The sequence below is a fragment of the Lissotriton vulgaris genome, chromosome 1_1 (genome assembly GCF_964263255.1).
Source record: "Lissotriton vulgaris chromosome 1_1, aLisVul1.2, whole genome shotgun sequence".
Taxonomy (NCBI): domain Eukaryota; kingdom Metazoa; phylum Chordata; class Amphibia; order Caudata; family Salamandridae; genus Lissotriton; species Lissotriton vulgaris.
In genome coordinates this window covers 627,565,294-627,581,050 of record NC_141685.1, presented here as the reverse complement: position 1 = coordinate 627,581,050, position 15,757 = coordinate 627,565,294, and the positions used below count along the sequence as shown (strand labels likewise).

The following is a 15,757-nucleotide window of genomic DNA, read 5'->3' as shown; positions in this document are numbered from 1 at the left end:
GCTGTCACAGAGCCAGGGCGCAAACCCTGCACTGTCACACACGTCCGCTGCGTCCTACTCTCCAACTCCCGCCTTTGCTCTTTAACCTCTACGAAGCCTCAACACATCCCTGCTGTGCACTGTGTAACGCTTGAATGCAGCACAGTCCACTGTTTGTTGAACTGATGAAATGCGCCTACTACACCATGTGGCACTTTATGTAAAATCGCTTTTCATCTCGTCAACTGCTAAAGGATAAAAAGCGGAGTCTTCGAATTGGGATTCGGACATAAGGGTTACAAAGATCGCCCGTGCACACACCTAGCGGCTCTGAGTGCAGAAAACAGATGGCAGCAGCAGTGCACAAGAGTCACAATGTGCGTGCTGGGTACTTTATTGGGAAAGGCTTTATGAGTCCACCTTTCATCATTGCAAGGTTGATAGAGCCAATTAGAGCTTGCCCATTATTAATCGCGTGGACGGAGTCAATTCGGTTTTAAAGTGTGCTGTGGTAACTGTTCAGAATATTATTTGGAAAAATCTAGGTTGGAGAAATTTAAATTTCGACCCTCTGTCACCTTAAAATGGCTCACAAAACAGAAAACCCAATTGAGCGCTTCGAGGCACCCATATTGAGCCGTAACGCTGCACAGCACACTATACATACTAGAGAAGGACCAGGGGAGCTGGTCCGCGACAAATTCCATCCAGAATGACAACATATCCATTGTGACTGTCAAAGAGGCAAACAAGGGTCTGATGAATTTCCAAAGTGTGTATTAGTCCATCGGAAGATCACAGCTAAGTGTTTCAACAAATCTGTGAAAACAAGCATAGTTAAATAACAAAAAAATAACCTGTCACTTTAAATGAAACCGGGCTACCTGGTATCCTGCAGTATTAACACATATTTAATTTGCAATGCAATAGGTCTCGCAGTTGTTAGAGTTGGAGCCATTGCCATTGTAAATGGCTATGCCTTTTATTTATGTGTTAGTTTATAAAACGTAAATAAAAGGCATTGGCAATTACAATGCCAATGGCTCAAACTCTAACAACTGCGAGACCTATTGCATTGCAAATGCTTGTTCTTTTAGTTGGCTCTTTGAACAGTCTCAATATAATGTCAAGCAGTTTCTTACTATTTTGGTCATTTAATTAAGGGTGTGTAGGGAGTTGTGAAGAGGTCATTCTAATACTCAGGCAGCTACGTATTTTGACTTTACCAACACTCAGCTCCCCAGCTTGGAAAATCCTTGGACCATGATGACCAAAACTTTTAAAAGTGACTCGAAAGTAATTGTTCACTCTATGATCCTAATGTGAACGATTTTGAGTCCTGAATTTCTTTTTGTTTCACTGCTTCCTGACTCATCTGTTTTTTTTTGTTGTATTACTTGTGGGTTCTGGGGATAAAGTTGTCCTTTTCTTTCATGTATATTCGTAGCTGCACAAGGACAGTTCCTTTTGAATTATTTTATTATTCTATTTATACTGTGTAGTATATAATTATTTTGTATTCACTCTTCTGTAAGTTGGTATACTTCTCTTTTCGGGCTAAGTTTTCTTTGAACCAGCTCATGAAATAAAAGCAATATACATAATGGAGGGATGCTTAATAGGTATGTTTGCCAAACGCACTGGGATAGCATTGAAAATGTTCCTTTCAGACTCACTAATAATAGATATGCACGAAGCAGGAATGGGGTGAATGACATATTGAATTGCTGTTTGTTGTATTCAGTGTATTGCTCAATCGATGATAAGAAATTAGAAGTTGTTCTTGCTTCTATGTCTCTGTAACAATATTGTGCCGCATACGATAAATGCGGATGTTGAGAAAAGTATTTCACCAAGGACACGCTTGACAGCTCATTGTTCATACCTCGACTTGTTCCCAGAATGTATGAAACCTTAAAAGAAAGCCCCTTTGTAATAGAACCCTTTACAATGCTGACAATGAGAATCGCATCTGAGCTCCCTAAACACAAATGCACGTCGTGTTTGCTCTGCTCACTAATCCAATATTCTAAAAAGGGGTATTTCTGTTCTCTTTCTTTCGCAGGGTGTTACGCATGACAATGTGCTTACAAGGATCACTCAACTGGGAATTATCATCTCGCTGATATGCCTCTCAATGTGCATCTTCACCTTCTTCTTCTTCAGTGAGATCCAAAGCACCAGGACTACAATTCACAAGAACCTTTGCTGCAGCCTCTTTCTGGCAGAGCTGCTGTTTCTAACTGGAATTAATATCAGCAGCAATAAGGTTGGTTACAAATGCAATTATGTGTATGGTGCAAACTTTGAAATGATTACCACAGTATTCACCATGCTGCCAGGTGCGGGCCGTGAAGGTAGGAGCGGTTGTGCTGGGGTGTGGGGGGATTCGACAGACGAGGGAAAATGAAATAAATTATACGTTTTCCCTCGACGTCTGTCGAAATCCCCCAACCGGCCTCACCACTCTTACCTGCACCGGCAGCTGCTGTTTGCTTCTCCCTTGTCTTGTGATACTAGACTATTTGGCTAACTCACAATTTCCAAAGCCTAACTTCCTCTGTTTCCTCCAAGGCATTTTGAGCCACACATAGTTCACTTGTGTAATGTCAGAAGCCGTCATTTTTATCAGATGCAAAAAAAACTATTGATGGACAGAATGCAGAACAATGTCATATATTCACCCCAGGGCTCACTATGCCACTGGAACCAAGCTATCCTGGCTGATAAGGGGTGAAACCCCGAAACCGGTCCTAGGATGCTTGTTTCCAGGCCTGGAAGGACCTGGTTTGGCAGTTCCAGCTGGACTGTTCCTATGAGGCACAAGGTCGGGACTGATTTGCATATAGCCAGGTCTAAACTGGGGTGGCATGGTGAGCAAAAGAATGATGGATTTAACCCAGATCTCTTGACTGGAGGTGAATGTTTTGATTTGTTCTGCATTCCGTACATCAATTATGTGTCTTTTACCCTTTGTATCTGGGCATGCCTCCATGAAAACCGGGGAATACATTTGCACCTGCGTCTGTGTCACATTACCAACATGAACGCTGGGGCCAGAGTTACAACTTATGCAGTGCAGCAGCTGCAAATGCTGCTCTGTGCAAAATTGAGCGGAGAAGAGTGCCATTTTCACAGAAATACGGCACTCTCCTCCACATCACCTAGCGCCGGCGCTGAAATCAACTGCTGTGGGCCATAGAGACACCTTTCCTCCTTAGTGCTAAACCCTGCCTACTTCATTTAGTAAAAAGGGTTTAGCATCAGAAACCTTGGGTGGTTGCATGGGAACGCCCATAAACCTCCTATGGTAGGCCCATTTGGTGCTAAGTAATAAAAAGCAGGGCTATGCGTTGCTTCAAGTTACTTTCACGTTATTTCCTGCGCTAAGCATGTTTAGTGGTGGAAAGCAAATTCGACAAAAGATTTTGCACTATTTGCATCACTTTTGTGACACATACACAGCATAAAATCTTGGTAAGTCTTCCCCGTAAAAGTAAATAGGCTCTCGAGAAATGAACTAACCTAGCCTAGCCTAGGAAGTGACTTGCAGTTTGTGTGCCTTATAAAGGTTCTTTTTGGGGGAGGACACAGCATTGCAGGGACCACTCACAACCTCTTCTTCCATCCCACAGAAGCGTGCTATCACTTCATCTGCATATGGAGAGGATGGCTATTGCCCCCTCCAAATGCAGTTCTGCCCACTAGTTGTTGTCAAAGGACACTAATCTGTCTCCATTGCAGACCAACATTGAGAGAGATAATGCCTGCACTGAAAGAGGTGCATACGTTTCGTGATCAGGGTCATGGTGCAGGTCTGTGCAGGGTATTCTCAATGGGGGTTCCTCACTAGTGCACACTGGTACCATATGTCCAAAAAATAGTAGGTTCCTTGTCGTTCAAGTCTGCCACATCCTTTGGTACTCACTGCTTGACGATTTTACTCCATTGTGATTTGTGACACATTGACTGGGGTCATTATTTCATACTGTTTACAATACTGTTCTTACAGTGATAGGTTAGGGGAGTCCTGTTGGTTGAGATAGTTTTCAAATGTTTATCTAAATCTATTTTGAGCAAAATCTAAGAGAAGGGGGAGTCATTCAATAACAGCTATGAGGAAATTCTTGGGGAGTGCCCTGCATCCCGTTAGGGTGCAGTGGGGTGGGAGCACTTTTTTGGAAGGGTGGCCTGATATTATATATTAAACATTGCATAGGAACAAACAATCTAATTGTGCGTTATATTGTTTCAGTGGCTATGTTACCATAACTGTGCCGATGTGGTGGGACTCTGGTACATAGGTTTTGTACCGGACCCCTCTGGGTACAAAATCGTATGCTCCTTGCACTATGGTACACAGGTGTCTGCATTGCGGCTAGGCTGTCTAAAGTGGGCCACTATTGGGAGAAAGCACAACAGCGCAACATCTCAGTAGATTTGGCCCTGTTGTTCTCTCTCACGTTCACTTAACACGAAGCAGCAACTTTATTTGTTGCTCTGCATTGCGTGGCTTATATGTAAATCGTGGTCCTGGATGAGTAACCTGTCACAAATTGAATACAAAAATGTCAGTTATATCACATTCGTCCTCTGTTATTCATTGAATGCGAACTATGAAAGACTTTAAACTTGCACAATGAATAATAGATGCAAGAGCATAGAATACGACTTAAAAAAGGCACCTGCAGGTAGAAGTTTTAAACCAACAGTAATAGCCTGGCTGCCTCCTTTTTCCATTTTAAAAATGTTTTCAATTGACTCTTAAATCTTGAGTCACATTTACATCTACAATAACCCCACAGGTTTGTTAAAGCCCACAAGCTGCGAATACCTTTGTTAGATGGTGTATTGGAAACCACCGTTTCTCACTCCGCAAACCGTGATCATTCCATCTTACAATGTTCAATTGTGCGATTTCTAACGTGGTTCTTGCACAGAGAAATAACACAATGTGAAACCTTCCCAGTCTCAGCATTTGAAAATTGTAAAACGCAGTTTAAAGGAATTGCTTTAATACGCGACCCTCTTTCATACTACCTTGGTAGCCTAATAGAGAACTCCTCACCTTTCCATTCAGGATCTTTCCCTCCAAGAATACTCTAATAGATTATCCACATAACCCTAGAGACATACAATGACGAGAGAGGTTTGGGTAGCTGTTCAATGTCTCCAGAAAACAGACTAAATTAAAGAGAAACTAAACTGTGGGGTACATTGAAAAGTGATACGTTGAAAGATACATTTAACTGAAGTTGTTTATATTTTGCATATTTTTCTTTATATTTTAAAATAAACAATGCCTAATTGTGAAGGGCTTAAAAGCTGCAGACTGGATTCTCAAAAACCTTTAGGACTCCTTTAGCTCGCCTACAATGTTTCGAATAAATTGCTAATTGTTTTGGAATTTAGATACATAAAAGCTGTCCTTTTCTCAATTCCACTTATTCTTGAAGAAATATGCAAGCAAATATTTGTTCATACGGAATTCTCGGTTTAAATTTGTCACTTATTTGATGAAGGAAACATATATGTTTTCTCTTGCACAAACCCTTTCCCAATGTCTCAATGTTTCGGTTCATGCGTGTCTATTCCCTGCTTATTTCTTAACCTGGAATGGAAACTGATTTTAGAAATTAATTTAATTCGGATTTTGCAAGGAGTAAATCTCCAACAGCTTCAAAGTGAAGTGGGGGAGGAGTGCGCAATTTTTAAACTGAAATGTCCATTCTCTTTCCAGGATTGCTAATCTACTAGTGCAAACGTTTTTAGTTTGGGGTATTGTCATATGTGAACTTATACATTTATTAATTGAAGCTCATGTTTTGAGTTTGCACTAGTGAATAAAGCAATTTGAATTGCTGACTAAACATACAAGTTCTCTTGTTTTGCAAATTGAATCCTTTGAGTTCACCATATAGCCAGAGCAACTTGGGAGCATGTGGAATAAAAAAAAAATGTCTGCTGATTTTCGCATGGCAATCCCCCAGAATATATTTAATTTGGTATTAATTTACCTATATATAACATTAAATACATTTAAATGCACGCAGTTGAAGCCCATCCTAAATGCACTGTGCAGTAATCATTGCTGGAAGCAGCAGTTTTAAAGCACTGCAATAATATGTGCCTTTAATCATGTCATCAAATAGAGGTCCCTCTTTTCAGGTTGTTAGTATATGACGGTTCAAGCATTAGTTGGCTAGGACAAAAGATATATTCACTTCCTCTGATTTTTTTGTGCATTTTTGCAGGCTAGGGGCAAGAGAGCAGTAATCTGCAGTTTCCAAATCTTTGATAATGGTCAGTGGACTTTAAAAGTTACATGCACTAGTCTACTGTAACATTTGTTTGATATAAATCACAGGCTGCATATAGATTTAGTTCCGGAGTACTGATTATACAAGTAACCTCCTTGTATTGACTTCAGTGTCTGCTGGCTCCAGAGGTAGCATGAAACTAAGCATTAGATTGGATTTGGGAGTAACGACGGTAACTACCTACTAAAAGGAATACAGTGTTCAATACACTATGTAATGACAAAGTTGGCATCCAGCAATAGTTCGATGGCTTTATAAATCAACTAAATCTGTGTTACTGTTCTTTTTCTTTATGATTATGAAATTTGTTGGTGTCTTGCAAGAGGGGTGTGTGTATGTGTGTGTGTGTGTGTGTGTGTATTTTTTGTTGTAAAGGGAGATGTTATTCCTTACAATTATGGATATTCAGTTCCTTTCTGAATTTCAGGGGAATAGTGGCAATTTAGATGAATATGTTGTTGATGATCCTGGGCTCATAGGTAGGGGAGGCCTCGATTGTTCACTGCTTTCCACCTAGGGAAATAATTTCTCAGCCTGGTATGAAGAAGTGCTGTGTTTTTATAGCTATAGCCATATATAGGCAATGCAGCAGGTCTTAAAGAGGGGGGCTGGAGAAAGGAGATCATGTAGTTCATTCATTGTTGGGCTGATATTGTTCAACTTCCCCAAGGCACTAACGAGCTGTGCTGCAGAAAATATGATCGTATAAACCCCTTCTGTGCTCAGGATTGCCAGGAGCCATCCGAAGTCACGGTGGGCATATGCACAGGATGGCGTCCGGCAGTCCTCTCACGTGGTAATTGAAATCCCTCTGGTGAAGGGCACTAGAGCGAATTATTTTTCCCCCAAACAGCTTCGAAAGCTGGGGAAGAGCTTCCCCAGCTCTAAAGGCTGTGTAAATGGTTTCCCTGAAATGGCGATCAGTGTGCAAGTTGCAATGGCGTCATTTCAGTAAAACCGAAATTGAAATGAGCCAATAGGCTCATTTTAGTTTCACTTTCAGTTTCACTTTCAATGTGCTCAGGGAGCTACCTCAGTCCCCTGAGCACGTAAAAAGTCAGGAGAGGTACTGTTGAAAAGGGAGAATCTCCTCTTTCCAATGATATCCTTCCAAGTGGATCCCTGTTTGGGGATCTCCCCAGGAAGACTATCCTCAAGCAGGGATCCAGCCACTAGGCACCAGGGAGGGGGGAGCAGCCCCTTGCGCAAGGGCCTTTGCTCCCCCAGTGTAAAAAGCACTAACCAGTCTTTCAGTAGCCCCCAACCTGCCTGCCTAGGGGCAGAAAGCCCACTAGATACCAAGGATGTTTTTCACATTGTCAGTAGGGGCGGGGTATGCCCAAAATGGGCATGCCAATGCAGCCACCCCTGTAAAATTAGTCTTTTTTCTCCCCTGGGGGGGCAGAAAGCCTACCAGACACCAGGGATTTGTTCCCCTTGAATTTAGGGGCTGCCAAAAATGGGCATGCCAATCCCCCCCCATATGCCAGTCTTTCTCCCCCCCTGGGGGGTGGGGGACAGATGGGGGCAGTAGCACCCAATCTGCCCACCCAGGGGGCAGAATGCCTACTAGATACCAGGGATTTATTTTCATTGCAATGAGGAGTGGAAGCTGCATAAGATGGGCATGCCAATGCCCCCACCCCACAAAATTACAGTGTTTCTGCCCCCCTGGGGCAGGCAGAAAGCACATTAGATGCCAGGGATTTTTTAAATTGAATTTAGGGGTGGAGGCTGCCCGAGATGGGCATGCCAATACCCCTATCCTCTGAAAAAATCCACAGTCTTTCTGCCCACCCGGAAGGCATCTGGGGGCAGTAGCACCCGATCCCCGGGCTGGGGAGGGCAGAAAGGCCACTAGAAGCTAGGGATTCTTTTTTAAATTATTTTTTAGGGGTGGTGGCTGCCCAAAGTGGGCATGGCAATGCCTGCCAAAATCTCAGTCTTTCTGCCCCCCCCCCAGGGACCAGATGGGGCAATAGTCCCTGATCTACCCTCGGGGGGGGGGGGGCAGAAAGCCCACTAGGTCCCAGGGATTGATTTTTTTATACTTAGAAGTTGGGGCTGCCCAAAATGGGCATGCCAATGCCTCCACCCCCTTAAAAAATTTGCCACAGCCTTTCTGCCTCCTCATGGGAGGCAGATGGGAGAATTAGTCCCCAATCTGCCTCCCATGGAGCCAGGGATCATGTTGTTTTATTTATACGTAGGGGTTGGGGCTGCAGAGAATGGGCATGCTAATGCCCTCGCTGCCAACAAAAATTTGATTTTTTTCAGCTAAATTTGAGGTTTGTAGGGAATTCTGAAAACCTTGGTTTGTCCACGCAAGTCATCCCTCCGTGGACTTCCCCAGGTGTCTAGTTTTCAGAAATGTGTGCACTTGGTAAGTTCCCCTACATGGCAACTGATCCCAGCGCCAAAAACCAGGTGACCGCCCTTGCAAAACTAGGTTATTTTGTGATAGGTCATTCAGCCCAGTGATCACACAACTTTCTCACACAAAAATCTCAGAAATATTTGATTTTGTAAGCTAAACTTGAGGTTTGCAGGGGATTAATGGGTAGGAAAACATTGGTGTGTTCATAAAAGCCATACCTTCCTGGACTTCCCCGGGTATCTAGTTTCAGAAATGTGTTGGTTTGATAGGTTTCCCTAGATGGCCACCAAGCCCAGGGACAAAAACCCAAGTGATCACCCTTGCAGAACCAGGTAGTTTTGTGATAGGTCATTTTGATATCTCAATAGGTTTTGGGCCCTTTCTTGTCGTGGGTACTTGGTCCACCCACGCAAGTGAGGTACCATTTTTATCGGGAGACCTTGGGGAATGCAGAGTGGTAGGAAATTTGTGTCAGCCCAGTGATCATACAACTTTCCAACACAGAAATGTGAGAAAAATTTGATTTTTGCAGCTAAACTTGAGGTTTGCAGGGGATTTTGGGTAGGAAAACATTGGTGGGTCCATGCAAGCCATTTGTCTCATGGCTCCCCCAGGTGTCTAGTTTTCAGGAATGTGTGGGTTTGGTAGGTTCCCCAAAATGGCCGCCGAGCCCGGGGCCAAAAAACCCAGGTGACCCCCCTTGCAGAACCAGGTTGTTTTGTGATAGGTCATTTTGATGTCTCCACAATATATTTTTTGCCCTTCCCTGCCACGGGCACTTGGCCCACCCACAGGAGTGAGGTATCATTTTTATTGGAAGACTTTAGAAAATACGGGGTGAGTGGAAGTTGGTGGACCCATGCAGATTCCAGAACTTTCCATCAGAGAAATGTTGGGAAAAAATTGTTTTTCATAACAATGTTTGAGGTTTCTGGGTAACAGAACCCAGTAAAAAATCCAGACAAGTCACCCCCTCCTGGATTTGCCTGGGTCTGTAGTTTTCAAAAATTCTAGTGAAAATAGCATCAAAAAGCACAAAGCTGTACTTAGGGTTATCAGATCATGCTAGACCGGTACAAAGTCACAAGTTCAGGCTCACCGCAACGAAGCTTGGATCAGATAAAGAAAAAAGATTCATCAAGCTGAAGAGTTTACCTCCTCAAGTCAAAGTCCACGTGAGGAACTGCAGGTGGAGTACTGTGTAGCTGGGTGCCACAAGGATATCATTGTCAGAGTGAGGAACAGGTTGGTCATTGTGGTCAGGAGCTGTTGTAGCATGAAGAGATGGTCGTCTTTGGTGATTTGTGTAGGCAGTCAACGTGGACTGTTGCTGCTGACGTGCACTGTCATGGCTGACACAAGGAGCAGTACCGGCAAGAGAATTATGTCTATGGACTTTGCGGATGGTTGTTCACCACAAGCAGGCTGTTTGCAGTCATGAAGACTCCATAACATCTGGATTTTCACCTGGAGTTTAGGAGCACACTGTGATGCCAGTCAAGGATCCAGGACCTTGAGGCACCTCTTGATAATCAGTATTCACCTCATCAGAGGCAAGCAGCAGGGCTCAGGCAGGTCCAAATAGATTCATTTATGTTGGTCAGCTGGGCATATGCAGGGAGGTCTTTGGAAACATGTTGTGTCCGTGTAACACAAACAGAAGGAAGACTAGTTGGGACTTGCAATGACCTCTAGGGAGCCTGTGTTCAAGGCATGCAGGTTCAACTTTTCTTCTTCAGATATCATGCAGTACTTCTTCCGAATCTTTAACAGATGCAGGAGTGACAAATGCAAAAAACACAGGCGATGGACAGAATGCAGAACAATGTCATACATTCACCCCAGTACAGAGATATGGGGCTAAATCCATCGTTTTTTTGCACTCCACACCACCCCAGTTCAGACATGGCTGTATGCAAATCAGTCTGACCCTGTGCCTCATGGGAACAGTCCAGCCCGAACCGCCAAGCCATGCCTTCCCTGGACCGGAAACAAGCTTCCGAGGACCGGTTTCTGGCATTCCAGCCGTCTTCAGCCCGGCTTGCTTGAATCCGGTGGTGTGGAGTGCATGGGACTCACGTCTGAGCATACCCATCCCACTCGGGGTGACAAATGCAAAAACCACAGGTGATGGACAGTATGCAGAACAATGTCATACATTCACCCCAGTACAGAGATCTGGGCCTAAATCCATCATCTTTTGCACTCCACACCACCCCAGTTCAGACATGGCTATATGCAAATCAATCTGACCCCATGCCTCATGGGAACAGTCCAGCCCGAACCGCCAAGCCATGCCTTCCCTGGACCGGAAACAAGCTTGCGAGGACCGATTTCTGGCATTCCAGCCGTCTTCAGCCCGGCTTGCTTGAATCCAGTAGTGTGGATTGCATGGGACTCACGTCTGAGCATACCGATCCCACTCGGGGTGACAAATGCAAAAACCAGAGGTGATGGACAGAATGCAGAACAATATCATACATTCACCCCAGTACAGAGATCTGGGCCTAAATCCATCATTTCTTTTGCACTCCACACCACCCCAGTTCAGACATGGCTATATGCAAATCAATCTGAACCCGTGCCTCATGGGAACAGTCCAGCCCGAACCGCCAAGCCATGCCTTCCCTGGACCGGAAACAAGTTTCCAAGGACCGGTTTCTGACATTCCAGCCGTCTTCAGCCCGGCTTGCTTGAATCCAGTGGTGTGGAGTGCATGGGACTCACGTCTGAGCATACCATCACACTCGGGTGACAAATGCAAAAACCACAGGTGATGGACAGAATCCAGAACAATGTCATACATTCACCCCAGTACAGAGATCTGGGCCTAAATCCATCGTTTTTTTGCACTCCACACCACCCCAGTTCAGACATGGCTATATGCAAATCAGTCTGACCCTAAGCCTCATGGGAACAGTCCAGCCCGAACCGCCAAGCCATGCCTACCCTGGACCGGAAACAAGCTTCCGAGGACCAGTTTCTGGCATTCCAGCCGTCTTCAGCCTGGCTTGCTTGAATCCAGTGGTGTGGAGTGCATGGGACTCACGTCTGAGCATACCCATCCCACTCGGGGTGACAAATGCAAAAACCACAAGTGATGGACAGAATGCAGAACAATGTCATACATTCACCCCAGTACAGAGATCTGGGCCTAAATCCATCATTTCTTTTGCACTCCACACCACCCCAGTTCAGACATGGCTATATGCAAATCAATCTGACCCCGTGCCTCATGGGAACAGTCCAGCCCGAACCGCCAAGCCATGCCTTCCCTGGACCAGAAACAAGCTTCCGAGGACCGGTTTCTGGCATTCCAGTCGTCTTCAGCCTGGCTTGCTTGAATCCAGTGGTGTGGAGTGCATGGGACTCACGTCTGAGCATACCCATCCCACTCGGGGTGACAAATGCAAAAACCACAGGTGATGGACAGAATGCAGAACAATGTCATACATTCACCCCAGTACAGAGATCTGGGCCTAAATCCATTGGTTTTTTTGCACTCCACACCACCCCAGTTCAGACATTGCTATATGCAAATCAGTCTGACCCTGTGCCTCATGGGAACAGTCCAGCCCGAACCGCCAAGCCATGCCCTCCCTGGACCGGAAACAAGCTTCCGAGGACCGGTTTCTGGCATTCCAGCCGTCTTCAGCCCGGCTTGTTTGAATCCAAGGTGTGGAGTGGATGGGACTCACGTCTGAGCATACCCATATCACTCGGGGTGACAAATGCAAAAACCACAGGTGATGGACAAAATGCAGAACAATGTCATACATTCACCCCAGTACAGAGATCTGGGCCTAAATCCATTGTAGATGCAGGAGTGTTTTGATGAGATGCTCTGAAAAGCACTATTCCTATACCTACAACCAGACTATGAATGGGGGAGGCCCCCTTTGTCTAACCCTCTCCATTCATTGGTTTTAGTTACAAACTGTCTATTGTAATAAAGGGCAGGCAGGAATAAGTGTATGCTGTATTTGTCAGTCGCAATGCAGGCCACCCTTAAAAGTCAGGAAGTGGTGGGCATAGCCCTGAGTTTACCATATAAAGCTCATGAAGGGCTGAGTACAAACCCCTAGGATATTCTACACACTCTGACCCACACCCAAGGACCTTTTGTCTGCATGTTTTGAAGGAATACACAACACACTACACAAGAGCAATTCGCAGGCATGTGACCCTGGACACTGGTAGAAAGCGCATTTGATTTAGGAGGAAACATGCCAACTTGCTAAAAGTGACAATTTCAGAATAGTAACTTAAAATCTAACTTGACCATTAAAGTGGATTTTAAATTGTAATTCCCATATTGACATGTTCACGTATAAACTGTAATAAGGTAACCAGGTGTTCATCTATGGAAGATAGCATTATAACAGTGCAACATGTCTTTAGAAGTTTTCCACATTCAAGACTTGGATGACTCAAACACAAAAGTGCTACTTTTTAAATACCATGAGCATTCCCTTTGAGCCTTAGAGCCTACTTTAGTGGTGATTTATAAGTAAAAAAGGGAGGTTTAAGCCTGGCAAAATGTTGCAGTGGCTGTTTAAAACTGGTGGGTGGCACAATGAGTGTTGCAGCCCAATAGTAGCACTTAATTTACAGGCACTGGCTACATATAGTACCATTTACAAGAACTTATAAGTAAATTAAATGTGGCAAATATGTGTAGGCCAATGTTAACATATTTAACGGAGCAAGCACAAGCACTTTAGCACTAGGTAAAGGGGACAAAATTCCAACTAAAACAAGTTCAGCAAAAAGGTAATAAGTGTGGGAGAATATCACACCAAAGATTTCAGGTCTCACAGACACCATTTTGAGCCCACGCTGTTGTGACAGATTTTGAATATCCTTGACACTGGATGACTGATTCTAGTGGTTTGAGGGTAGGATATCGGTGGTGCCCTCCCAAGCAGAAGATGCTGGATGCCTATATAGAACTTGGTAGAAGGAGATCAAGACACCACATTGATAGCAGGATTAGCAGTTCAAGTAGAGCCTACATGGAGTAAGTTTCCCAACAGACCTTATCCAATGGTGTATTATAGAGCAAAGGGGTGGTGAGCAGCAACCCCAGATAATCACTGCTGAGGAAGGAGTGCTTAGCTACTCAGTAGACCTGACTGACACAGTGGCTGGCAAGACTCCAGGACAGAGCAGGAAAATGAGGATGCCACATGGACCTGTCAAACAAGAGTAGGTCTGACCGTAATAATAAAAAAAGGAACAAATAACGACACCTATTGCATCACCCACCACCTGGCATCACATGACTTAATAGTGCCGTTGTAAGGGGATTATAAAGCCTCTGGTAATTAAAGACATCCTTCTCATTCCAAACCCAATCCATCACCGTTCTTTAGCCCAATCTGCCACCCCAGTTCAGACATGGCTATTTGCAAATCAGTCTGACCCTGTGTCTCATGGGAACAGTCCAGCCTGAACTGCCAAGCCATGTTTTCCCTGGACCGGAAACAAGCTTCTGAAGACCGGTTTCTGGCATTCCAGCCGTCTTCAGCCCGGCTTGCTTGAATCCAGTGGCAAAGTGAGCAAGGAACTCACATCTGAGCATACCCTGCCACACTTATGGCGGCCAAAAGCAGTACAAAAGGGGGTGGTGATGGACGGAGCATCTGAATCAATCAAACACTCACACCCAGTCAAAAGATCTGGGTTTAATCCATCACCGTTCTTTAGCCCACTCTGCCACCCCAGTTCAGACATGGCTGAACTGGGGTGGCTCACTTTGCCACTGGATTTAAGCAAGCCGGGCTGAAGATGGCTGGAATGCCAGAAACCGGTCCTCAGAAGCTTGTTTCCAGTCCAGGGAAGACATGGCTTGGCAGTTCGGGCTGGACTGTTCCCATGAGGCGAGGGTCAGACTGATTTGCATATAGCCATGTCTGAACTGGGGTGGCAGAGTGGGCTAAAGAACGGTGATGGATTAAACCCAGATCTTTTGACTGGGTGTGAGTGTTTGATTAATTCAGATGCTCCGTCCATCACCACCCCACTTTTGTACCGCTCCGTGCACTTCAAAGCTTTCTTTGAAGTAGTCTTCCCCCACATCAAAGGCATAACTATTAAAAGTACTGGACCTCCGACACCATGACTTTTGTACACTTCTGGACCTGTGGACACTCTACCAGGAAGAAGAACTGCTATGCTGATGGAAGGACAGCCACTCTGCTGGACAGCTAATTTGCTGTACTCTTGCCTTGCTGTGCTCTTGACTTGCTGATCTACTCTACTAGCTGCTGTTTTCTTGTCTGGATGAGATGGACTGGACCTACATCACTTGAACCTAAAGGGACTCCAAGGGCTTGCTGACTTGCCTTCTGATTGTAGGCTTATGGATGCAAAAGCCATCCAACTACCCTTTTTTTGTCTCTGCAAGCTGTGTGTCTGCTCTGTCAAGTTTAGCCACCCCAGACCTGGACCCTTGGAAGTAAGGCCTAAGATGCTTTCTCAAACCTACCCATGCATCTTCATCAGAAATGGCACATCTTCATCTTTGCATGGGTCGAAACTGGTGCATCACCTTCGAAAAGTAGAATGGACCCAGTGCATCACACTCGAAACCAGTGCATCACCTTCGGAATTTGCTCATCCTCTGCTGTGGGAGCAGTAGCCACGCATCACATTCGGAACCAGTTCATCACACTCGTAACCTGACGCATCTCCGCCATTGCATGGAGAATCTTGATGCATCTTGCCCACTGCATCGCTCGATACTGATGCATCGCTTCAACTTCACCTTGCATCTTCTTTGAAAACTTAGGCAAACCTTGATTGAGGTACTTTTGTTCAGTGGGCCTAAGTGGGTCACTGTGGCCAGTCCCAGATCCATTACAGTCAGTCTGAATTTTTTATTTTGCCCCGGTCCGGCTCAACCAGATATCCCATTTAAGTGCTTGTTGCTTCTAAGTGCTATTTCATGTTATATTCTTTGAAAATTCATATTTTGACTTCTATTTGTTGGATTTTTGTCATTTTGATGATTTTTATGTATACAATTATTCTCTATTCTTCTAAGTTGGTGTGGAGTCATTTTGTGATGTTTTCACTA

General features: G+C 44.7%; 1 protein-coding gene across 1 annotated transcript in view; it reads left to right on the top strand.

The window, feature by feature from the left end:
- Positions 1-15,757, top strand: part of ADGRL4 (adhesion G protein-coupled receptor L4) — a 658,778-nt gene that overhangs the window by 447,904 nt on the left and 195,117 nt on the right. The window contains exon 11 of the mRNA XM_086954235.1: positions 2,045-2,248. Coding sequence (XP_086810361.1) covers positions 2,045-2,248 — 204 coding nt within the window. The remainder of the gene's footprint in view (positions 1-2,044; positions 2,249-15,757) is intronic.